The sequence below is a fragment of the Wyeomyia smithii genome, chromosome 2 (genome assembly GCF_029784165.1).
Source record: "Wyeomyia smithii strain HCP4-BCI-WySm-NY-G18 chromosome 2, ASM2978416v1, whole genome shotgun sequence".
NCBI classification, from domain to species: Eukaryota; Metazoa; Arthropoda; class Insecta; order Diptera; family Culicidae; genus Wyeomyia; species Wyeomyia smithii.
In genome coordinates, this window is record NC_073695.1 from 77,639,568 (window position 1) to 77,665,645 (window position 26,078).

The 26,078-nt window shown below is 37.8% G+C and overlaps 2 protein-coding genes across 3 annotated transcripts in view; both read right to left on the reverse strand.

Moving 5' to 3' along the window:
* Positions 1-223: 223 nt before the first annotated feature.
* LOC129719702 (uncharacterized) lies at positions 224-3,343 on the reverse strand. The gene has a single exon (XM_055671097.1). The coding sequence runs from the start codon at positions 3,341-3,343 to the stop codon at positions 224-226; it is 3,120 nt and encodes a 1,039-aa protein (XP_055527072.1).
* Positions 3,344-14,091: 10,748 nt separating this feature from the next.
* The window catches only part of LOC129725333 (serine/threonine-protein kinase NLK), a 189,027-nt gene continuing 177,040 nt past the window's right edge, over positions 14,092-26,078 (reverse strand). Inside the window, exon 10 of one of the 2 annotated variants that reach the window (XM_055681013.1) lies at positions 14,092-25,305. In XM_055681013.1, coding sequence (XP_055536988.1) covers positions 25,251-25,305 — 55 coding nt within the window. In that variant the 3' untranslated portion in view covers positions 14,092-25,250. The remainder of the gene's footprint in view (positions 25,306-26,078) is intronic. The other variant, XR_008728075.1, reaches the window with a different exon arrangement.

A 26,078-nucleotide genomic window follows, 5' to 3' on the forward strand; every position in this document is an offset into this window, starting at 1 on the left:
CAACTGGCAGTTGAGCAACTACGCCCGCTGACGCCTATGCGGCAAAATTCTAAACTTATCGTGATCCATCATACCCCCGCCTTGAAGCATTGTCTTCAATATGAACTTTTACATAACAAAACGTCAGTACAACTATGAACACATACAACTGCAAGCTAAAACACACATCATGGCTGACTATCACTTAGTAGGTAAATTATATAATGCAATAAAATAAAAAATTTCAACGTTGCAGGCTATTATGGAGTGCCCAGTGACACTTGCCGGTCCGGTTGAGGGTTGATGGACGCTGCAGTAGTGGATTCCTCGTCGGATACTGGCGAGGTGTACGGCAACAAACAGAAATCTTTGCCGTCGGACGCTTGATTATTCCCTTTGCCGTTCGCAGTGTAATTACACGGGTGATGTTATTCTTTCCTGGGTGAACACTGACGATGCGAGCGAGCGGCCATCGGATCGGTGCTTGTAGTTCGTCCACAACAATTACCATTATTCCGGGTTGAATTTCGTCGTTTCGGCTGTATCCTTTTGTGTCTATCTGCAGTTCCTGCAGGTATTCCCGCTTCCAATGTTCCCAAAAGTTTTGAGTGTACGCTTGCAGCTTCTGATAATGGTCCAAACGATTCATTGGAACCTGGCGTAGGTCTGAGTCGGACAGGGCGTTCATTGTGGTGCCGATGAGAAAATGGGCCAGCGTTAATGCACTTAGGTCGTTGGGGTCTTCCGAAAGTGGCAGCAGAGGTCTTGAGTTTATTTGGGATTCAATTTGTGCTAAAATTGTGCTCATGTCTTCGAATGATAATCTTGATGCACCGAGCTGACGAAACAAATGTTTCTTAGCCACCTTGACCGCCGCCTCCCACAACCCGCCGAAGTGCGGGGCCTTTGGTGGCGTAAGACACCAGGTAATTCCTTCGGCGATGCAAGCGGCATGTATTATTTCCTGTTCGAGTGGATTCTTGAGCATATTAAAAAGTTTTTCCATTTCGTTTTTCGCACCCTCGAAATTTTTGCCGTTGTCCGAGTGAACATGGGCTGGACGTCCCCGCCGGGCAATGAAACGTCGGAAGGCGCATAAAAAGGCTTGGGTCGATAAATCGCTAGCCAGCTCTATGTGCACCGCTTTAGTAGCGAAACATATGAATACGCAGAAGTAAGCCTTTTCGGCGGGAGCTCGTTTGTGAATGGGTTTAAGATAAACGGGGCCTGCATAGTCTATACCAGTGACATTGAATGGTCTACTGGTGATGACTCGATGAACTGGCAATTGCCCTATTTGCTGTTGCACAGGCACAGGATTAACGCGTGTACAACGAAAGCAGTTACGCACAATACTTCGCGCCAAACGGCGGCCTTGCAGTGGCCAGTATTCCTCTCGCATTGCCGTTAGTAACAGACGCCCCCCGCCATGAAGCGTTTTAATGTGATATCTCTCTGTTAGTAAACGTGTGAAAGGATGAAAGCCAGGCAACAGGATGGGATGTTTGGTTTGATCTGGCAGCTGCGAAAGGCTTAAGCGTCCCCCTACTCTCAACACTCTCTCTTCGTCGACGAATGGGCGAATTTTCGATCCCGGTGAAATCGATCTGTTCCTTTCTATATATTTCATTTCATGGTGAAATGCTTCATCTTGAACTTGGCGTATTAGAAACAGATTGGCTTTACGGATTTGTTCAACGGATAATGCTTTGCTGACATCACTCATCATAGGTTGAGGCTGCGTTCTGGTTTTATCACGAATATTCACGACGAACCGCATGCAATAGGCGATCACATGAACCATTTTCGTGTAAGAAGACCATCGTAGGAACCACGGGTGTACGAGCGGGACGGGCAATGTTGTTGAAATCGCGGAAACTACCTTACATTCAAGCTGGTTTTCTGGGACTGTTGGAAGCACGGAAACTGGCCAATCTCGTTCAGAGTATGTCAACCACGCAGGACCATACTTCCACAGATCGTTGACAAGAAAGCCACGCGAAACTATATCAGCGGGGTTTTCTTTGCCAAAAATGTGGCTCCAACGACAACCACTGGTAAAGTGCTGAATTTCAGCTACCCGATGCGCAACATACGTTTGCCACATATTAGGCGGCGACCGTAACCAATGCAACGTGACGGCAGAGTCAGACCAGAAATAGGATTTAACTACGCAGGTATCGATTGCATCCTTCACGCGGGCATGTAAGTGAGATGCCAATACTGCCGCACAAAGTTCCAAACGAGGGACGGTAAGGCTCTTAAGTGGAGCAACTCTTGATTTAGAGGCTAACAATCGAATTTGTACATTTCCTTCCGCATCTTCACATCGAACGTAGGAGCAAGCCCCGTAGGCCATCTCTGACGCATCAGCGAAAGTATGTAGTTGAATCGCGGAATGCGGCAGAAAAGCGTAACGCTTTACGCGATATGATGATATTTCCGGGAGCTCTGCGTGAAGTTCTTTCCATTTTCGCTGAACGGGCTCCGGCACAGGGTCATCCCACTCACAAGACAACTGCCATAACTCTTGCATTAAGATTTTGGCTCTAATAACTATAGGAGCGATGATGCCGAGCGGATCATACAATCTAGCAATGCTGGACAGAATCGATCGCTTCGTGGGAGGCCAAACTTCACTAGCGGCGTTTGATTCAAATCGCAAACAATCAGCTTCAGGCTCCCAACATATTCCTAGTGTTTCAATCGTTTCGTTTGGGCTGAAATGCACGGTTGATTTGGTAGCGATTTGCGTTTCGTCTAATCCTTGTAGCACTGCAAGTTCGTTGAAACTCCATTTGCGCAAAACGAAACCGCCTTTACCTAGCATATTAGCAAGTTCCGTGCGTAATTGTATCGCTTCAGCCTTTACAGCTGCCTTCAAATAATGAAATTTTTGAATGGCCGGCACGTCCATATTATTGTGAATTAACGCAAGAAAAGTGTCATGAAAAGTCAGCCAATCGTTATAGTTCCCATCAAATTCAGGTAGTGCGATTGTTGGCAATTTTATGCCCGAGAGAGTGGAGTTTGCATGCGGGGGTTGAGGAATACGTGCATTATCTAGAAGAGGGGTTAGCTTAGTTAATAGATTCGCCTTTATTGCGAATAGCCGAGGTTCAAACATGGCACGAACCTCATCATGTAGCATCCTACCTTCGGTTGCGGCCTCCATATCCTCTAAACTCATCTGTACTTGCTCCAAATTAGCCCATAAGTTATCCAGGTGCGAAATTCTTAATTGGGCTTGGCTCTGATCCCGTTCTGCCTCATATTCAGCCAGAAATGCCTCCGCCCGACCCAAACAATCAATAAGCGTCTTCCTTCTTGCAAGTAATTGCGGTTTTAGCTGCTTATCTGCCATAGCCGGTCGTATATCCGCAACAGAGCAGGAGTACTGTTGTCCAATAGATTGCAAGCCTGCCAAATAAGACCAAGATAGACCCGACAAGCGAAAATTTAAAGACTTGGAAGGGTACTCACCCTTTCCAAGGCAAAGCGTGCCTTGAAATAAATATGTAGCCGCAGCAATGGTGTTGGCAAATCAGCAGAGCAAATCGTCGGAGAAACAAAGCCTTTTGGGTACGACAATGGTTGGGTGCTCGTTCAAAATGGCGAGATGCTCCCGCTAAATTTCGTTGTGCAACTACGTTCTGCTACCAATATGGCGTCGTTGCCGTAGCCTGTGGATGCGACGCTCGGACACGATAGAATATGCGAAGAAACAAAAACTCTAAAGGGCACCAAAAAAGTGTGCAACTTAATTGGAAACGGAATCACCTTCGACAGAAGTGTTCTGAGCCTTGTATAAAGCAGTTCCAATCGGTAGTTAAATTGAAATACAGCGCAGTGGCAATGAAAATCACTTGTAGTACTGTCGGTGGTAACAGCTGCGATGGCGTCTATGATCGTCTACTCGCTGCTAATCCTCGTCACGGCACCAATATGTTATCCTGGTCACGGCACCAATATGTTGTGACCAATGGAAGTGACCGCAGCTTTACCGAATAATTGAGAAAAGGCTGTCACTTCTTTGAAGGCTGATTTATTACTACCGTTCCAAAACTGAGTATGGTGGATCGATACCCGCTTGTATGGCAACTGTGCTACAATGCCCAACTGGCAGTTGAGCAACTACGCCCGCTGACGCCTATGCGGCAAAATTCTAAACTTATCGTGATCCATCAGATAGTTAACCTGGAGAGTGTGGTCATATAAATAACTTTGTATCATTTTTGTGAGGTAAAGCGGGAAACTGAAATTTGACATTTTAGCTATTAAACCTGTATGCCAAACACTGTCGAATGCCTTTTCTATATCTAGAAGAGCAGCTCCAGTCGAATAGCCTTCAGATTTCTAGTTCGAATCATATTTGTTACTCTAAGTAACTGATGAGTAGTGGCGAAAACCAAACTGCTCATTTGCAAAAATTGAGTTCTCATTAATATGTGTTATCATTCTATTAAGAATTATTGTTTCAAAAAGTTTGCTAATAGAGGAAAGTAAACTAATTGGTCGATAACTTGATGCCTCAGCTGGATTCTTTTCGGGTTTTAAAATTGGAGTGCAAAACATCTGTTAAAAATTTTTAACAAGAAATTTCGAGAGTTTTCGGGAAGTCTTTTGATGAGGATATAGAAAATCCCGTCATCTCCTGGTGCTTTCATGTTTTTGATTTTTTTGAGAATAGTTCGCACCTCATTCAAGTTTGTTTTCAACACCTCTTCAGAAAGATATTCTTGGGGTGTGATCTGATCATACTTTTGGTTCACTTCATTTTCAATAGGACTTAATACGTTCGAATTGAGGTTATGAATACTCTCAAACTGCTAAGCAAGTTTTTGAGATTTTTGTTCATTTGTTAGAAAAATACAATCGCCATCTTTAAGGACTGGAATGGGCTTCGAAGGTTTCTCAAGAACCTTCGAAAGCTTCCAGAAAGGTTTTGAATAAGGTTTTAGTTGTTCAGCTTCTCTCATGAAATTTTCATTTCGCAAGAGAGTGAATCTATGTTTAATTTCCTTTTGTAATTCTTGAAAAATAATTTTCAAAGTAGGATCACGAGATCTTTGGTATTGGCGTCTCCGTATGTTCTTCAAACGTATAAGAAGTTGAAGTTCACTGTCAATAATTGGTGCATCACTCGAGCCTTAGGAACTGATAAATTCCGGGCATTGAGTATTAAGCTGCTAAAATTTTGTAATGCTCTGTCAATGTCAGCACTATTTTGTAAAATAATATCATCATTCAAATTTTCTTCGATCGTAAAACGATATCTTTCCCAATTAGTCTTGTGATAATTTAACACAGAACTAGTGGGATTTAAAATAGTTTCAAGGGAAATAGAAAATGTTATGGGAAGATGATCAGAATCAAAGTCAGCATGAGTTAATAAATCACTGCATGAATGACTTTGATTTGTTAGTACCAGATCAATTGTAGATAGATTCCTAATAGAAGAATAACATGTAGGACCATTTGGAAATAAAACTGAATAAAATCCAGCCGAGTGCAAGTTTTTGTTTAAAATTTATTAATGAGTGATCATTACGGTGTTTACACATCAAGGCATAATAAATACCAGAATTCAGTTTTTTGAAAAACGAGAACGTTTTCGCACTATTTGAACATGAATGTCTATGTCACTTAAAGCGAGGATTCAAATTGACGCGACTATCTTTCTAGGGTTAAAAACATTACCTCAGAGTCTCATAGCAGAATGAATCACTTTTCAAATATTTCTTATAATATTCCGGTGTGAAATTTTGATTGATATTTTTAATTCTTGATTCTGTTCAATCTTTTAATCTTTTGCTCTTATTATTTAATATCTGCGTTACTCATCATGCATTTAAGTACAATTCAACTTTTAATTGAAACAACTTGTAATCAAAAACATACAACCGCGTCGATCAAATTAAAACAATTTTTATTGAATACGGTGCACACCTAGACTCATCTGTTCAATGCAGGTCAAGATCGTGCAGAAAAAATCACAAACATTCCATCGCAAAGAAAGACAACTCAACGCTTCTGCTAGGTATGTCGTTTGGGCGTAAATTTCGATTTCTACATTCCTCGCTTAATCTGCTGTATGCGCATTCTCTAAACATCAACAAGGAAACTCGCGGGGTAAACATTTCGCGTCGTACTCATAATTTGCTGATATTTACTGTTTACTTAACTTTGACACCAATACGGAAAACACCGGCTCCTTCTGGGTCCGTACCTGCTGGTAAAATTTGGTTCACATCGTGTACACATTAGTATGCACGCGAGAACCGTTATCACAGTTCAGTTACTACAATGAAGTGTTGATGTTTTGAAAAACAAAAACAAAAAAAAGCTTGAACGGAACTGGTGAAGCACACAAGGAAAATGTTTTGTTTTTGTTGTTATAAACTGAGTTTCGACACTAAGTTTATTTTCACATTACGATTCTATCAAGATTTCTATGGATAGGTAAAAATTAGTTCTATTGCATAGAGTTATGATTAAAATGAAGTTAACATAATACGAATTGTCCAGTTAGAACAAACGAGACCTAATTTAAATGCAAATTTAAAGTGCACGATCCGTGACAAACGAACGCAATAAATCAACAAACTTTAATTGGGAGCACTACGCGTGCTGCTTTTTGCCAGGGTATGAATATAAATTTTCTTTTTCAAAACCCGAGCGTTCAGATGTTGGGTATGAATAGGAATCATTTGTATCCCGCTTGCTATTGCATACAATTGCTTTGAAGTTTTGCGACAGAGTGCGAACCTAGTGCGTAACACGCTAACACTCTGGTACTAAACATATGTTCTTAGGTTTTAAAAGGTAATAAATCACTTCATACCCTTGAGTAGTAATGACTGTTGAAAAGCCACGTGAGGATAAATTGTTGTTAATTTTAATATGCTGGTCATTGGAGCGGAAAAGGTCATGAAAACGAAATTATATTTTAACTGCCGATTATTAGGGACACGGAAAATAAAATTCTTAACAGAGTGACAAATAATGTTCATCAATATGAATTCGGAATTCGCGTGTGACGGGCAGTCCTACACTCCGTGCAACGAAATATGAATTGAACATTTTACACGAAATGGCTGTTCGACACAGCTAGAAAGTTTATAGAGTTGACTAGAAAATTGTAGTTGCGCTAGAAATAAACATTGATTAGTTTTATGTTTTTTTTTATGGAACAGACACTTAGTCGTTGAGTGCGCATGGACAGCAGCAATTGTGTCAATGCTGTGGATGTAGTCATTGAATCTAAAAACGATGTAGAACACTTTTATTTCAGGCACATGAGATTTAAAGCGTTACTACAAACGCGATCGTGGAGATCGTGAAGACCAACCAGGACGGATAAAGCGCGTGTACATAGAATAAAGTACAACGCAGAACCAAGTGTTAAGCATTTTCACCACACACACGAAAATTTTGGAGTATTCTTATTCATCCTGTAAGATCTTCTCTTCGTTCAGATTAGCCAATCAATTCTGTCTAAAAGCGCACTTTTACGCCTCCGGTAGAACCACCTGATAAAGCGGAAGAAAATATTCGACTCCCAATCGATGCACAGACAGCAGCTTGCCTGAGTGTCTGTTCCCCAGGTTAGGGCGGCTCAAACGGCGACTGATCCGAAGCGGACGGCTGAGGTATGAAATGCGGTGTCTCGCCAGCTACACCCAAGACGGTAGCAGTCGCAAGACTAGGCATCCCAGCCCTAGCAAGGCAGAATGCTGAAATAAACATACTACGAACAATCCAGAGAATGTATGAACCGGAATAATCAGTATAGACCTTGACGAACGAAAAAGAACAACGATAGGAAGCTCAGCACTTGGAATGTTAGGACTCTGCTGCAAAGTCGGCAGCGAGTGGCTCTGTAGTGCAATTCACCTGATTATCCTAAGGGTATGGTCTGAGGAACAACTACCAACGGGCTGGCTGAAAAGATTTCTGCCCTATCTTCAAGAAGGGACATGGACTCGACTGTAGTAATTATCGAGGCTCCTCAATTCTGCTTATAAAGTTTTCTCCCGTATCCTGTTCCACCGACTCAGGGCGTTGCAGGAAGCCTTTGTTGAGGAATACCAATGCGGTTTTCGAGCGGTACGATCTATAACGAACCAGATGTTCACCTTGAGGCAGGTCATCGACAAGTTTCGAGAACACGACTTGCAGACACATCATCTGTTTATAGACTTTAAGGGGTTATATACCTTTTCGCTCGACAAAAAAGAGGAAAGTCAGTAATTTTTTGCAAGCGTGCTTCTTTTTTATGCAATAAAAGTAGTAATTTTCCAAAATTTCATTTATTCAAAAAAAAAAAAAACACATTCGTTCATAAGAAATACCAATCAGTTGTGGAGTAATGGCCGTTCCCCCGAAATACCTATCTTAGCAGAGGCTTGCGGTGTTTACGATAGCGTCCCAGTAGATCAACTGAAATTGAAAATTTACTAAAAGTTTTTTTTTTGCAGCAAAGTTGAACCAATGATGGTAATCGGCGATGAACATTAGTTTTTTTTTAGCGTGTGAGTCAACTTGTAACAATTGACGATTGTAACAATTATCGTACGATTGACAAGTCCAATTCGGAGATTCGCGGAGATAATTTATTCTCTCTCTGAGATTGAATTTCCAATAGCTCTACAAACCGATGATTCACTCTTTGCTGATAGAATCAAATTGTCAAAACAAAAGAGAAGAATCGCTAGACGATAATCATCAAAAGAGAGAGTTGACAGCAAAATAGATTTTTCATCGTTTAACGAAATGTTGCTTGCTGTTGTTATTGTTAACTTAATGTACCTCTTTTCACCGATTTTAACTGCACCGAAGGAATTTTCACTGATGTATGTTTGTCGATGTCTTTATTTAAACAAACAATTTTGTTTTAACAAGCAAAAACCCACACACATTTTGGAAAAATACTACAAAGTATACACTGCCGTTCTACGTATAGTTGTCCCATGTTACTTTTGGTCGATTTTCGTTTTTTATCACCAATGAGTCTATTTTCACGTATATTTTTGAAAAACTTTTAAAAATAACATTGTTTGTTCCGAATATCTTGAAAAACTATACCAAGTCTGTTTGTCCCATCGATGATTTTCTACACATATTTGTCCCACTAGATTTTTTCTATTCTAATTCATCCCACTAACCACTAATTCCCACATTCATAACTTGGGAAGTGCTACAGAGCACTAAAGACTACTCCTAACAACGTTTGGTACATTACGGGTTTCAGAAATTCGGTACTGAACATCACTTTGCTTGATTATTTAAATGCGGTACGTCCATATCTTTGTTAGGGATAACTAAGCCATGTTTGCTGGTTTGTAATCTGAATGCACTTCCTTTTCGAGCATAAAAAAAGATGAACCCATGAGATTCATACTAATTGGAAGTTGTAAGAATTGTCTTTTGTGTGTAGCCAAAATGGTGAAAGCTCAACAACGCTCAAATATGATAGGAATGGGCAATCTAAGAAAACAATTCGCCTTTGTAATGGTAAGTCATCTGATACTTATTCAATTAACTAAACTTTCATCTCGACTATCATCACTTGCGTTTAAAGACAACAAAATTAGCGTGCTCGTTTTCGTGAAGGGTTAAACAGCCTGGTATCCCCAGTACGAACTTTGTATTGAGAAACATCGAATGCACGTGTTGGGACTGATATGCGTAGAAATTATACATTAGAAGGCAAATTTCTCGGCATTATTGTCCCAGTGGGTATTTTTATGGAAAAGAGTATTAAATCGAAAAATCTTCAACTAGATTTATTGAAAACAGTCTATTGCAAGGTGAAACTGGTTAAAAGCCTATAATTGCATTTGTCACATTGACGCATTGCGTAAAAGTATTGTAAAACTTTAACATCGTTTTTCTCGTTTGCATGATTTGGAACATGGGACAAATATGTGTAGAACGGCAGTACAGCCCTAGGGTGGTATGAAATGGTGACGTGGGACTAAACACTGTAATTACTGTAATTACAGACTTCCCTCCATTTCTTTTCAGAAATATATTTGATTACCTTTCCCAGCTGGTCTCGAGGTACAATGCTGGCCTAACAAGCCAGTCGTCGTATGTTCGAGTCCCGGCTCGGGAGAGACCGTTAGTGTCAGAAAGATCGTAGCGCTAGCCCCACAATTGTTCTGTACACTAACAGTCGGCTGCGAAGTCTGTGTACCTATAGTAGAACAGAGGTCGAGTTCCGATACGGAATGTAGCACCAAGGCTCTATATTTGATTACACTCGAAAGAACTTCATTTACACTTGGTGATGTTGTGCCTGTAGTTTTTTTTTTGTGCAAACAACATTTAACAATTACAACGATGGTAAAGTTTAAAAAAAATCGTTTTTGTTTTTTGCTTTACAAGTTAATTCATTTGCCAACAATTACATTCACTGTATGATGAAGACAGCTAATATAAGTATATTATTTTATTTATAAACTTAAAAATAAAAATATATCATCTAACAATGTGGAAATGTAAAAAAAAAATTCCGAATAGTACATGGACAAAAAATTCACAAGCACTATAAATTAACATGTTTAGGAAATTACTCGTTCAATAATATGCCGGTCACGATTATTTAGTGAATATCGAAGATAAAAAATAAATGAAAATTACTTATAACCGTTGCAAAAATGTTCAATTCTTGTTGAGTAATTAATGGCTTTTATGGTAATCTTATTCATAAGATAAACTTTCAATCACCATCAGTAGCAGCATTGCAGTTTTGATTGCATGCCAATAGAAGTGTCCGCTGCAATGATAGACGACGAGAAACTAGCGGCACTCTGTTCCACATACACTTTACGGTACTGTTGCTTTAACCAGCATGTTTTCTTTCAAGACATCAGTTTCTATTACGCTCTAACAGCAGGTTTAGAAATTGTTCAAGAAAAGGGGTTATTTCAAACTTTTCGAAAAACTTTTACCTCCGAGACATGAAATTGGTCTAGGTTCATGGAAGCAAACATAAATTGACATATTGGAACGGGGAGACTCTGCCAATTTTTCTTTTTTTTTTGGATATTGATACAGAGAATATCACAGGGAATGGTTGGTGCCTATTCAAGTCGTCTGTGTTTGGAATGCTCGCATATGATTGGTTCATTGTTCGTGTAAATTTGTCCTTGGCACTTTTTATCGATTTTCACCGCTTTGCCATGAAAAAATAATGATTACTAGCATATTACAAAATTGTTCAACATTTTATCTATCCAACAAGATATTGGTCATTGTTATCCATCATGTGGTTATGCTGTTATTATCGTTTGAACTCTGAAGCAACATTTGCCAGTTACATTTCCAATTTCACAGGATGCATACCGGTATAGAAAACAAAGACGTAGTCCCATGTCAAAAAAGCGCAAATATAAACAGATCCGAAAAAAAGTTTGCAAGCTATGCAAAAAGTAACAACAAATATTTGCAAATTGAAAAAACAAAATCGCCCACGGACTCAGAAAATCTGCATTTCACAGATAAGTCTGCAAATCTGGTATCCCTGTTTTTACTGCCTTTTAGTTGTTCTACCGCTTGCAGTTTTTTCCTTCTCTGAGTTTTTGGTTTGCGATACAATTTTACGATTATCGGGACTTCTCTCGCTCACAAAATGATTCTAACCTAAGATTTTCGTTTCACGGCTCGATCGGATCGGGAGACGATAATGAATTACCGATTGGAGCCGATGAGAATTTGTTTATCTTGGTACTCTCGTGACATAAGACAACGAGGTGAGCCGCGAGGTGAAGAGACGGTAGGCGGCAGCGAATAAGTTATCATGGATTGCGTAACCAGCTTAGGTCCCGTAGCCTACAGATCGGTACGAAATTTTTTGATGCTCCCGGTGGCGCTGTACGGACATGAATCGTGGACGTGGAAGGAGGTCGATCGACGAGCGCTTGGGGTCTTCGAGCGTAGAATCCTGCGATCAATACTAGGAGGCAAACTAGAAAATGGGCGCAGGCGCATGAATCACGTGCTGTACTAGGTATACAAACACGCTGATATTGTCATGCTGATGAAACACGGCAGGTTAAAGTGGACTGGCCACGTAGCACGGATGGCGAATGAGTGACCAGCAGAGATAATACTTAGCGGAGAGCCGAATAGAGGCCGACGGCTTTGAGGCAGAACGCGCACGCGCTTGATTTGTGTTGTCGACGAGGATGGCCAGGCAGTGGGTGTAAGGGGAGACTGGAGACTGGAGAGAAACAGCCCAAGACCGAGATAAAAGTAAAACCGAGAAAAAGGGAGTATAGTTTCCAAATACACTCGTTTTCGACCGAGTGTGAGCGGGGCTGAAAAAAATAGTGGATAGTCCTATGGCGTTCCTCTCAAGCCGTAGTTTTGGAATAGTGCATTTCTTTTTCAGAGTTAGAAGGATACTTTACGAAGCTTAGATATTTGTTTGACAAAAATTGAAAAAAAAATCTAAACTTTATCGGAGCGATTTCTTTATCAAACCTCAAGGTAATTAGGTGGTCGACAAGAATACACAAAAACATTTGCGTTGAAAATAGTTAATGTGTTCCCTGTGGAAACGCTATTTTGACGTAGGACTACGTCTATCCGCACTATACCGAGATACATTCCGCGAAAACTAAAACCAAGATGTAACGACGGAATGAAAGATTTCAAACGGTTATACTGATGTAACCACATGATGGACCACAATAATCGATATGTCGTTGGATTGATAAAATGATGGACAATTTTGTGATTCTTCAATTTTCATTATCACTTCATTGTTAAACAGTGAAAATTGAATAAAAGTTTCAAGGTCAAATTTCCACCAACAATGTACCAATCATATGCGAGCACGCCTAGCACAGACTTCATGAATAGACACCGACTGCCTGCAGTGATATCCTGTATAGCAGTGGCAAAAAAAAATTTGACAGAATCTCCCCGTCCCAATAGGTCAACTAATGTTAGCTTCCATCAGCCTAGACTAAATTGATGTCTTGAAGGTAAAGCTTTTTCGGAAAGTTCGTAACCACCTCCACTACCAGACAGTTTTACGTTCTGCTGTTAACAAATATGTTAATGTTAAAAAAACTGATGTCTTGAAGGAGAATATGATGGCACAGGCAACAGTACTGCACCGAGTGATGTATGAACAGAGCGCTGGTTACTCGTCGTCTATCAGTACAGGAAAACTTGATATTCATTTTTGTGCAGTCAAGCTAAGTGAAAACTACATTGCCACTGTTGACGCACAGTGGGGCGTGGAACACAATCGAATTGCCGTTTGAATTGTCTTCTCCTTCTTCTTGTTTCGTATAGCAGCAAATATCAGAATTCAATATGATTTTTCGGATGTCGCAAAATAGGCTGCGCCGCCGGGGACAACAAAATGCGTTGTTTATTTTTGAACTCTACACTCTGCCTTTTTTTAGATTTATTTAAATAACTAAATATAAGGTATTTAAAAGACAATAGAAAACCAAAATGCTCCGTACAGATCTTTGAATATGTAGTTAAACGAGCTGTACTGATGATTATATTTTACTAGCTAAATGAATTTAGCCCAATATGACAATACTAGTAGCATCACGCAGTGGCGGTTTAGAGAAAAACCAAATTCATTTCATCTTGATATTAGAGTTCCGACGTTAGTGTTTGTATTATGTTTGCTTAAACACAGCAAACATAAAATAGCCTTTTCACAGGCCTTCGAAAATTCGAAGTGGCCATTTGTGGCTCCCATTTCACCATAAAAACAGAATTGATTGAAGAAATATCCACTAAAACGTCAAATTCAAGTTGATTTCAACGAATGCAATATTAAATGCTCCGACAAATGATATTTAATTTTCGAAATCCTGATATTTTTTTATTTAACTAGGTATTTATTTCTTGGTTTACAACACCAATGCGAAATATTATATGTATTTTAGATTAGTGCCTCCGTTTAAACATGCCCTAGGAGGAAGAGTATGTCATAGCTGCGCCTCAACTTTTTCATAAACTGAACATCTTTTAATCGAGACTTCATTTGAAATCTATGCTTGATAACAACAAACCTTGGATTATTTTGGACTTATACCGTTGTACAAAAATATACGAATAAAATCACAACCATACAATTTATACAATGACTTTTATTTATGCTGCCATTTTCTCCACAATCACTACAAATGTACATTTATTTACAACTGATGTAACTGGTTATATTATATGCAATACCATTTTTAGTTACCCTCTAAATCATTACAATACTTCCTGAATTCGTGTTCAATTACAAATACTACGGGTGCATTTGCCTTCTTGTTCACAATACATAACAGATTTTTTGTTTTTTTTTTTTGGTTTGTTTGCTTTTGTGCTTCTACGTTTGCGAATTTTCTAACTTGTTTCGTTATTAATTTTCACAATATCCGAAATATCAATGTAACTTTTGTTTGCAGGTTGAGTTTGGTTACGCCAAAAGCCGCTGTATCTGAGCTTTGGGCTCCATCAAAACTGTTGTGACTGGTTTAATATGTTCTGCACGAGTGGTTCCCAAATATCATAAATTTCTCTGTTTCTACTGTTTCAATAACATTTTTTATTTCAAACATGCTTATATATTGTCAAAGGCTTATCTTGGTGCTGCTATTTACATAGTATTATTTATTTGATTAATCGCTTGGTGCGTGTTTGGTCATTTTGCACTAACACATCCACCAGCATTTGTTTTTGTTTAATTTCAAATTTAACCCGTCAACTGAACACCGAAGAAAGTAGTCAAATTCCAATATTGATATATACAACTGAAATGGTTTTTCGAAAATCGCTGCTTATTTGGTTCTCTGGTTTCGATTGCGGTTGTGCTTCGGTATTTGGTGCTTCCTGTAGTTGCGTGTTTGTGCGAATTAGCTAAACGTGATGAATTATTTCGTTTGCGATTTTTTGCTGTGTTTATTAGTTTTTTTGGCTGATTTTTGAAACCGTGCGTTCAGAGGATTTCATTTTACTATTAACAACTGTGTAACGTTTTCCCACACAGTGTGTTGGCGATTGGTGAGAAGATGTAATCATTGTGATTGGAAAAAATAAACAGACCCTAAAACCAACCTTAACCTCAGACAATCTATGTTTACTCGCGGGAGAAGATATTTTTTTATGTTCCAAATATGCCATGCGCTATAGCTTTAGCACACTACCCGATACAGTGTACGTTAGTTAGACGAAGCGTTACTTGAATTGTTACAGTTAGCTTGTTTCTAATTACTTTACCCATGGTTCAGGTTATCACATTCAAAAGCTGTAGTACTGTGAAACTTGTATAGGTTTTATATTCATAGTCAAAAATTGATTTTGTTCTCTCAATCAAATAACGCATATTTTGAGGGGATATTCATGTTTTTTTTGCTCCAATCACTGCTAATTTATCCAGTTTTTTTTCATTTTGGAACAAACGTCGACCTATGCAATCGTCGACTGTCTAGTAAACAACGTGCTAATTTGGGTTATATTACAAAATATATTGTACGTGTTTGTCTTCGCGTCTTCCAATTCATTATACCGTTCAAACTTACAAATAATTATTGTATGATGGTTGCAATGTTTTGTTTCTGCCACAGTTACTTACTAATTCTAAATGCATGTTTCTGGTATTGATTTGCGAAATATGGAACGTACCTTCTTGCTCCTCGTATTTACAAACTTAAGAGTGGTTTTTGTCTTATTCTTTTTTTTCTCCCCTGCTCGGCATGAAAATGTGTTCTGAATTCGATTCTTGTGTATATTGCTGTGTTTGCAAATTCAATCGATTGCAACACCGTTCGTTATTTATGTTTAATATTTGAAAAAAATCAGTCATATTGTTTTAAACTTTTTTTTTCTCTCAGAGTCAATCGCCCACTGTTTTCCACATGTTCATCTTGTTTTTATTTTGGCATATTGCATGTGTTCAAATGTTATCAATTTCACAATAGATATTTGTTAGTTTGTCTAATTATTATATTTATGAACATCCATTGCATTGTTGTTGGTTCTGAGTGTACTGTTCGAGAAATGACCAGCATTTTTCTGAACGAGTACAACATTTGGTTGGTTGATTTTTGTTAGACTGTGTTGCCAGAGAAATGGAATTGGACACATCGAATATAGGACTAATTTTAAGTTTTGTGCTTATATATGTTGGGGGTATCTACTGTGTTAATTGTTGGAATTTTCAGTCGTTTATTCGGCTGTTGTAGCATCTAGTAATCTTTGCTTTTTTTTTCAATCAAATTCTTCACAATAGTGACAGACTATATTATTCAATCGAAAGGACAACGTGCTTAATCGTTAGTATGTGAAAAGCAGAAATTTTGCATAAACTTAAGATCATGGTGTGTTGAAAAACAGTTTGATTGAAAAGAAAGTATGGTGAGAATATTTTTGTTTTGACAGATGAAAACGAAGCGTCGTGTACTAACGACTACCTGTACTAACGACTTATTCTTTTCTCTAGCTAAAAAAATATCTTTGATTGGAATGGATTAGTCCGGAATTGCCTTCTTCATTGATAATAATTAGCAAGGTAAGGTAGCATTTTCTGAAATATATTTCTATGACATTTATAGATGATTGCTAAAAACGATATTTTTTTAAAATTGATTCCCTGTTGGGTGTTATTTCAACATAGTTTCAACCTTTCATTGCAACATTCTCCACGCACTATGCTTGAAATTATCGTGTTTTGCAGAAGTTAAAAAAAAACTTACCAAATGGTAAATTGAAGGAAGTAATCAGTTAGTGAAAAACAAGGCCTGTTATTGTTATTCAATACTATCATGTTTTCAAGCTTTATCTTGCTGGTTCTTGTCACCTTGTTTTCGAAATAAAATTTTCGAAACCTAGAGCTCATTTAATCCAAAATTCTTTTTTTTTGTAGACGGATCGCTTCTCTATTCTTATCTAATAAATATGGGTGATGCGAGCAAGATTAAGCTTTGATTTTGAAAACAGGCGACTTATTGACTGAATTAAATTTAGTATTTAGTGTGTAAACACTAGGGCTTGTGATATTTTTTCTTTTAGCTCTAGTCGTGACGGATGGCTGTTGCTTGAGAATGACGAGCTACAATTACCATCTGATTTCATCAGGCAGGACTTGAATTTCTGAACTGATGGCTTTGGATGTCCTGGAAAATCTTTGGTAGTCAGAGATTTGACCTAATTTTTTCTCTCACTAAACTTGTTTGTATGAATTATAACTTCACGCTGAAAAATCAACACACTATTTCGGTGAAAATCTTACATTGCTGACTAAAATTTTGCTGGTATTAAACCATGACACGCAAAATAATTTCCACCTTGAATGAAATGATATATGGTTATCTCCATTGAACAGGCTGCAGCGAAGTCTGTGTATAATAAACAGAATGTCAAGTTCCGAATCGGAATGTAGACCACCACCACAAAGGCTTTGCATTATTTATTTCAGCTAAACATTGCATGCTTGTTCAAACTTGTGAAAAAAAAAACAAATGAGTTATAATTTTCTAAAAAAGTTCAAACTTTTACATTGTATACTTTACATTGTATACTTTTTGCAAGGATAAAATTACTATAACTCTACCAAAAATACTATACCAATCAAACACACCGTTTAGACGCTAGTAAAAGTACTTTCTGTAACTTTGTTGACGACATCACACGGAAAAATGCAACAACTGTCATTTTTTTATAACCGAGCTCTCAGTGGTGTCGTTCTCGGAAATAAATTACCGACACTCGGTAGTAAGTTTTAAGAGTGTAAATCCAACAAAGGATTTTTGTACAGTTAAAAGCCTAAATTATTCCACCTAGCGGTCAGACCCAGCTTTTCTCATTCAAACTTTTATTTGTAAAAATAAATTTACATGAACGCTTCAATCCAGTAAATGTATATTCACTCTTTAGGTTCTATGTTGTAATCTACACATATAAAAATGTAGTTCGGTCTGTCTGTCAGCCTGTCTGCTCGAAAACTACCGAACCGATCGACGTGAAAATTTGTATGTAGGGGTTTTTGGTCCCGATAAAGGTTCCTATGATAGTTTGAGACCCCTCCCTCTTCTGGAAAGTAGGGGTCCAATACAAATGAAACATAAATTTCTGCACAATTCAAGAACAAACAAAGCAAGTGAAACCGGATTTGGCATGTGGATGTTGTAAAATGGCAACTTCCGGTTTCTGGAAAAAAGCCAAAAATGGCCGATTTTCACCCAATATAATAATATTCGGATAAAGAATGATACACAGGAGCTAAATTCGACCACAGATACCATTTTGAATTCTAAGATGGCGACTTCCGGTTTCGGAAAAACAGCGGCAAACGACCAAATACCACCCAATATGGGTATTTCCGGAGTCGTAATGATGCACTGGAGCCACAAATCGAAATCGACTGGAGCCACAAACCAAAATAACTAAGTACCTCCCAATATGGGTATTTCGGTATCAGATTGATGCCAGAAAATCTGCTGAAAATGACCGAATACCACCCAATATGAATATATTCAGAATTAAGGTGATGTGCAGAAGCCAAAAGTCGAGGATGTTGTCATTTCGATAAAACCAATCATTTCAAACCTTTTGTTATTTGACTTTGATCATATCCTATGGCCGTTTCGTCGTGCATTTGCAGATTTTAAACACATCGCAAGGAATCAATGAATTTGAAACGTTCAAATAGTACAATACCACATTTAATTTATGTTGATGCCACATATATCGATCAAAGCAGGTATAGTTTTAAATAGTTTTTGAATTTCTTTTTTTTCCATAACTTTTGAACCACATATCAAATTGTTATGAAGTTTGTTATTTGTAAGTTTGAGAGATGACTCGTTCGTATGGCACAAGTTATGTTCAAATGAGTCATGTAACCTTTGAGATAATAGACTTTCGTTGTTTTATTAACAATTCAATACATAACGGTTGCTTAAGTTCGATTATAATCAAATGAAAAGAGAACGTACAGGGCAGCCAAACTTTGAAATCACGTGTTCAATCATAATGCATTAGTCAACCCTTAACTAGCCCGCTCATCTCATAATAATATTGATCAAATCGGTTGTTTAGTTACTGAGATAATGAAGTTTCGTGATTTTCACATTTTGTTACTTTACAGACGAAGTTACAGTCCGATTACAGTAAAATTCAATAGGGTGTTACGAGGCAGCTAGACTTGTTAGTTGACACTAATTTTGTGGAAATCGGGTCAGCCATCTCTGAGAAAAGTGAGTGAGTTCAAGTAGTCTTCGGAATCTGTTCCTTTTCATAGCTGGATTTTACATTTTTAAACATAACAGGCAAAGTAATAGTTTGATTGGAAAACAAATCAATAGGGTCTTATGGGGTAACTAGACCTTCCATTTGACACTGATTTTATGAAAATCGGCTCAGCCATCTCTGAGAAACATGAGTGAGATTAAGTAGTCTTTAAAACACGTTTCTTGTCATAACTTTTGAACAACCAGTTCAATCTTTATGAAATTCGAAAGTTAGGGGAATTTCAGGTAGCCCGTTCATTTGAAATCAATTTTGTTCAAATCGGTTGTGTAGTTTTTGAGATAATGATGTTTCATGATTTTAACATTTTGATACATAACCACTTAACTAAAAATCCGATTACAATGAAATTTAATAGGGTCTAATGGGACAACGAGACCTTTCATTTGCAATTAATTTCATGAAAATCGGTGAGAATGAAGTGAGAAGAAAAATCTGCACATACATACAAAAACATACACACACATACAGAAAATGCTCAGCTCGTCGAGCTGAGTCGAGTGATATATGCCATTCGGCCCTTTGGAGCACTTTTATATCTTCGGTTTTGCAAGTGATTGCTATACCTTTCTAGGAGAAAGGCAAAAAAGGTTTGTTGAAAATTTGAACTTTTTTCTCATTTCTCAATGATCGAACAACCATCAATATTCAGTTTTTATAAAAAAGATGTAGTTTTCATAAAAAAAAATATTTAAAAAAAAATTAGCTTTTTTCAAAATAATAATTTTTATATTTTTTGACTTTGTTTCTTAAAATTTTTGTAGGGCATTTTTTTTGCAAAGACAAAATTGTTATCTACAACTTTACCGAATACGTCACACAGATCAAACAAACCTTTCTGGCTCTAAAAGGATTTGTAATCATCAATACCTTATTATATCAGCCCTTCTCAGAAATGAGTCGTGATTAAAAAAAAAAAACACCAATAGCAAAAAATGACGCATTAACCCAAAATTTGTTAAAAGTTCCAGCTAAATCAAAAATAGAAGAAAAATATTTAAATCGGGACATTTTTTTGAGAATTGCTTTAATACAAAATAAGTGTTGATATATTTTGTTTTGTTAAATCATTTACTTTACATACGAGAGCTCTTGACGGCTCTATGCATGTTATCATTCGATACGAAAATGGTAAATGACAATTATTGAAGCAAACCAACTATTTACTTTCATTTAAAAATTATAATTGTAATTAAATTAAAACATGCCATCCAATTATGTTAGGTGGATGATCAGTTTCGCTAACCAAAATGCGGCTCACAATGTATTGTTTTGCTATACGAGCAGTGTATGTAAAAATGAAATCCTAAAAGCAACGAAAACTGAAAAATGTGACATTAGACTTAGAAAAATATACCTGACCCAGACGGGATTCGAACCTACAATCTCACCATGCGTGTGACAGGGAGATTGCAGGTTCGAATCCCGTCTGAAAGAGTTTTTTTTTAGTTCAATGTCACATTTTGCAGTCCTTGTTTACTTTAAGAATTTTATAATTTCTGTTTTTCGAAACTTGAATTAAAAAAAAAAAATGAAATTAGTTTGAAAAGTAATTTCTTTTGTGTTTATATTACTGAAGCTGGTGTTCCATTGTGATTATAGTTTATATTACTGAATGCGGTTCCATAGTGATAATAGTTGAGAAAACATGAAATTAAAAAAAAGGTAACACAAAACAAGTAGAGGGCAATATGTGTGGAAGAAGAAACTATCAATGGCAAGTAAAAATGTTACAACATTGAAAAACCATTTGTGGCCACATAAAAAAACATAAACTGAGAAGCTGTTCATATTACTGGATGTCTAGTGAGATTATTCCCGGTAGGCTACCATTTTCTGTTTAGCTTTTCATCCAAGTTCTTGCTGGATGGATTTTACTTATTACAATGGTATTTAAGTCATCGAATACAACAATTTAGCTTGACTGATTTGCAGTCACGATCATTTACGATGCATTCATTCCCCCTGCATGTAGGGGATATTTCCCCCAGGACTCTAATAAAGATTCCGATTGACATCATGACCTCGAGCCTAGGAGGCGAGTGAGACAGTTTTGCAAACCCCAGAACCATTAATATCATCAAAAATGTATCTCAGATAGATTCAGAACAGACGATTTGTGATTATGACGGACTGCATAAAAAAGAACAGATCAACTAGAATTAAAACAATATTTTATCCATTTAATCGGGTCGTTCAGAGCATGCCATCTAGCGGTATAAATCAAAAATAATCAACCAAATAGGAATCAGTAACATACGGAGGGCGCTTCGAACCAAGCTAAGATATTGAACAGAAAAACTCAAATTTTGTTGCAAAGAAGAAAAACCGAATCCGAAAAATTGGGGCTAAGCAAATGAAACAACGACAGGCAAAATAGAGGAGAAGCGAAAATAAAGAAAACAAGCAAGTGTTCTATCTTGGTTTAAGTGCATTTTGATTTTCTATTTTTTTACAATTTTTTTTACAGTTTTTCTAATTATACAGATTTTTTACGTTTAGTTTTTTTTACTTCTACGTTGACGAAGTTATGTTATTGGTGGTTCGCTCAACTCATTTTCGTTTTTATTTGTTGAATGTGGGAGCTCGCTCGCTTGTCTCTTGAGTTACAGTTCAAAACCGGCGAAATTCGTTACACCGTGCCCGTGATGGTTTGTTGCTTTGTTTCTACTATTACTAATTATGCAAAACTCAAAATAAAATGAGCTGCTGGTATCTTACACTGATACGAACTAAACCTATGAAGTCTCATTGGAAACTAACGAAAAATTATACGCTACATAGAACGAGTCTAAATCAAGTCTTGTTTTATTTTTTTTTTTCTGTGCGCGAAGGAGACTTTAAAACTGTTCGCGCTGCTAGGCGCTTTGGCTTGCGTGTTCGTGTCTTGGCTAAAAAGCGCCAGCACGCAGCCAACACCCCTTTTCGCGTTCCGCGTGGTAAAGCTTTTTTCCTTTATATGATTATTTTCTTGCTCGTGTTTGCTTAAAATTCCACACTTGGCTTAGGAATTAATCTATTTCTATTTGCATTACACAACTGTTACTTAGCTGTTTGAATCACACCAGTTATAGTATCTTTATTCGGCTGAACCAGTCCTAGAATGGTTCAGTTCTACCAGCACCACACTTGCGCTACACGTTTCTGCTAAGAACCATTCAGAACGAACTGTTTTCGCTAAAGCTGCAATCATCAAAACTGCTTGTCCTTGCTATGTACAACCTTTCTACTTATCCTTAGCACACGTTCCTCAATCTATACCTCTAAGTTAAACTAGCCGGAATCCCTTCTGTCGTCTCTTCTTTCCATGCTTTCTGCCATTTCCGCTTGCCATTGGTCAGTTCCGCAAGCGGAAAATGAACGAGCAAACATCAGCGGGAAGGAAAACCCAGCATTACCGCTAAACGCGTCGAACTGAACTTAATTATATATAATTCATTCATCATTCGTTTTTCTATCCATTTACCTCCGGCATGCGTTCGGAGAGTTTGCCACTCCATCCGAATATTTGTGCCAACTTTACTCTATCATCGGAAGGAGGCAAACGTGATTGCAGGATAGGGAAAAATTAACTCTACTGTATGACAAAAATAATGAGATCTCCGTGAAAGATTTTATTTATCATTTTTTTTTCTGTTTGGCTGCATTTCATCTAGTCGTTCGTCACAGTCGTTTATATAGAAGCTGTAGCATTTACTTGCTTCTTCTTCATCTCTTAGTTTGCATTTCTAGTGCTATTACCTTAGTGTACTAGAGAAAAAATATAGTGCTAAACTAGATACTTTTACGTAACATCAACGCAGTTCACGCGTGGCTATCATGACGCGTTCGTCACATGGAACCGACATTGAGTTCTGTGGGCAGTTTGTTGGTTCAAGAGTTACGTTCGAAGGGCCAGAGTGAACCAGTTTTAAATCATATTGTAGACACTAGGACGAGGGAAGTAATGCAAAACATAAAATAAAGGTGTTATGGGCGAACTAACATGAAGTCAGTACCTAATTATGTATTTACATAAAAAAAACGTTTGCTTCTGCCTTGCAGTGGCTTACACTGTCAGTTGCGCTTGTGTGGAAAAACTAACCCTACGTGGTGACGAAAAGATACTATTTACAGTTTTCTATTGTTATCATCCTTCACAGCTTGGGACGTAAATCAGTTCCATTTGTTTTTTTCTTTTTTACTTGAGTTAAATTATCATTTGCTGGTTTTGGCTAGAGTGTCTCGAATGAAATCTGTTTTTTCTGTTCCCTCTGTTGAACGGTGGATGTGCAGCATGCTGTATTTACTCAAGCTTGGAGTGTTTATTTTTCAGCTTTTATGAACACTGAATTCAGACGTGGTGAATTTTGGGAATGATTCTTGGTTGATTCGAAGAGAAGCGTCGAAAGGAGCCTCTCAGACAAAATGTCAGCAAAAACATAACTTTACTTTACTTGAATGTAAGGGCGTTAAATTGAAATACTAAAGGTTTGGAAAAACAAACGCAAAACAAGTGCAAAAGAATGCATATTAAATTAACACTTCCAACATGACAACAAACGTTGCTATCTCGTTGCGATAGCAGATATTTTTTAGGACAAATTCTTCGGCATCGATATCGCTAAATAAGCGAAAAGTATTTAGATTTTTCAGAAGACTGTTTTGTAATAACATGAAAAAGGTGGAGGCGAGAGTCTAAAACAATTTATAAATTCTAGCAACACACACTCGTATACTGAGGTGGTTTAATGTGTTTTCTATCCATATGAAGAAATACTAGTAATAGTACTATCTATAATCTATTTGTTGATACATCATCATGCTTCTCCATTACTAGCAACGAAGGAGACGAGTGGTGATTTGATCGGGATTTCCCACATAGCTGTGTTGTACAGGTATTGACCAAATTCAACCATCTTTATACAGTGTGTAGCATAATCGAAACACTCGCCAGGAGCCAGACAACTGATTCAAACATTTATTGTTATTTCCCTTTACTACGAACATAAATTTTCAAACATGATTGAAGAAAATCACACAGTCACACGCACAATCGTTGGCAGATAAGTATGCCGAGCGCACAGAATAGTTTTAGTTTGGTTTTCTTTACCTTAAGCGAAACATAATTTCAGTATTATTTTCAGAACATTGTCTTCTGCTCGTCCGTCGTTTATCAATTGCTGAGTTTTGCGTTAGTTACGGCACAATAAATTAAGTCAGCCTGCATGCACCGAAATAGGCTACCTTTGGCTGTTTGTTCTGCTCACACATTTTTTTCTACTGCCTACCCTGACCGCTACAAATGAGGCAAATATACAGCGTTTTAATCTACGAACAAAATATCTACTCGAGTAATGCCGTTTGTTGCACACTTGCTCAGATTGGAATTACGGCCTCTCTCCACCCAACAGCGTTTTCATGTTTTGCTCGGCATGATAAATCACTTCCTCTTACAGCTAGTCAACTTGTACATTATTCGCACATACTCGGTTGCTGCACGAAGAGCAGCGCAGCATTCCTTGGTGTGTTCTACCTACTGTAAAGGTAGTTCTCCTTTTACTGCCATGCTGCTTCCTTTCAATAGAATGCACTACACCACTGCATTCACACGCATCGACTAGTATCTTTCTCCAGCGGTCCAGGGTTCGTCCGTTAGTCGGATGAACCGCCGTTAGTCGTCTAAATTAAACTTGTAGTTCTCCGTTTTGGTTAAGATTTGTCCTTCGCCCGTTTGTTCCGTTTTCCATTTTTTAGCATTCTCTAGTGTTGACAATAGTAGCTTTTTTGCGGACAGTGATTCAGTTTGCTCCGGCTGGCAGCAGCAGTAGTCCTTCCGAGCTTATCAAGTTTACAGCGTTTTTGTAACTCCGAATTGAATTGATTTGCAAATGTGTTGTTTTTTTTTTTCAAAAATAAATTTTCTTCATCCTTTCCGATTGGCGTTGAGTCAGGTTCGCAACTATTTTGTTGCAACAAGTTTACAAATTTCAGGCTGCCATAGCTTCATTGTGTCATTCCCACTGATGCGGCGAAGGCGGCAGTTCTGATGGATGGGCCACAGTCGAGCTGAAAATATAATGCACAGAAAAAGTTAGACGAGCAAGGATGGGTTTATTAGTTTACGCTAATGTTACTAGTTAAAATGGGAGGATGGTAAACACTATGGTTAGATATGAGGTAATATAAAATTGAGAAACAGTTTGAATCATGCAAAGTATATCAAAACGTTTGTTTAGGGGATTGGGCCTTCGGATATCACAAGTAGAAAGGATGATTGACGGTGCGAGTATTTCCTTCACGTGTGACATCAAGGGTTTAGTCGGCAAAAGCAACGGTTATTGGAATTGATGTCAGTGAATGTTGGCGGAAATGAAAAACTGTTACAGGAAGATAAGTATTATAACGTACTAATAAAGAAAAGATGCTTTGCGCATCTGGCAGTGTGTTAAGAATTAGATAGTGAAAACTAGTGACACATAAAACTAATTTTTTGAGTGTAGATTCCACACCACTTGACTGGACTGTAACGAATTTATACAATCATAAATACAAGATACAATCGAAGGTTCTGCACCTAGGTGGTCCGATTTCGGTTTATCTTATATTACTTCTATATTTTTTATCTGACCTGCTAAGCAACTAGGTATAGGTACACACTAAAACAAATAACATTCAAAAGCACCCTTCGCTCCAGGACGAATCACAATAAACACTTAAATAGTACAAACTCGTGCAAACAGAATTTAATTACAGATTATGGTACAAATTTTGCCGATTGATTTGTGATGCCGTAATTTTGATGCTTAGATCTTAGATTCTATTCAAGCAGAATTGAACAC

Bases quoted from the DNA above. Each gene is read 5' to 3' on its own strand.
- LOC129719702 (XM_055671097.1), bottom strand. From the start codon at position 3,343: ATGGCAGATAAGCAGCTAAAACCGCAATTACTTGCAAGAAGGAAGACG.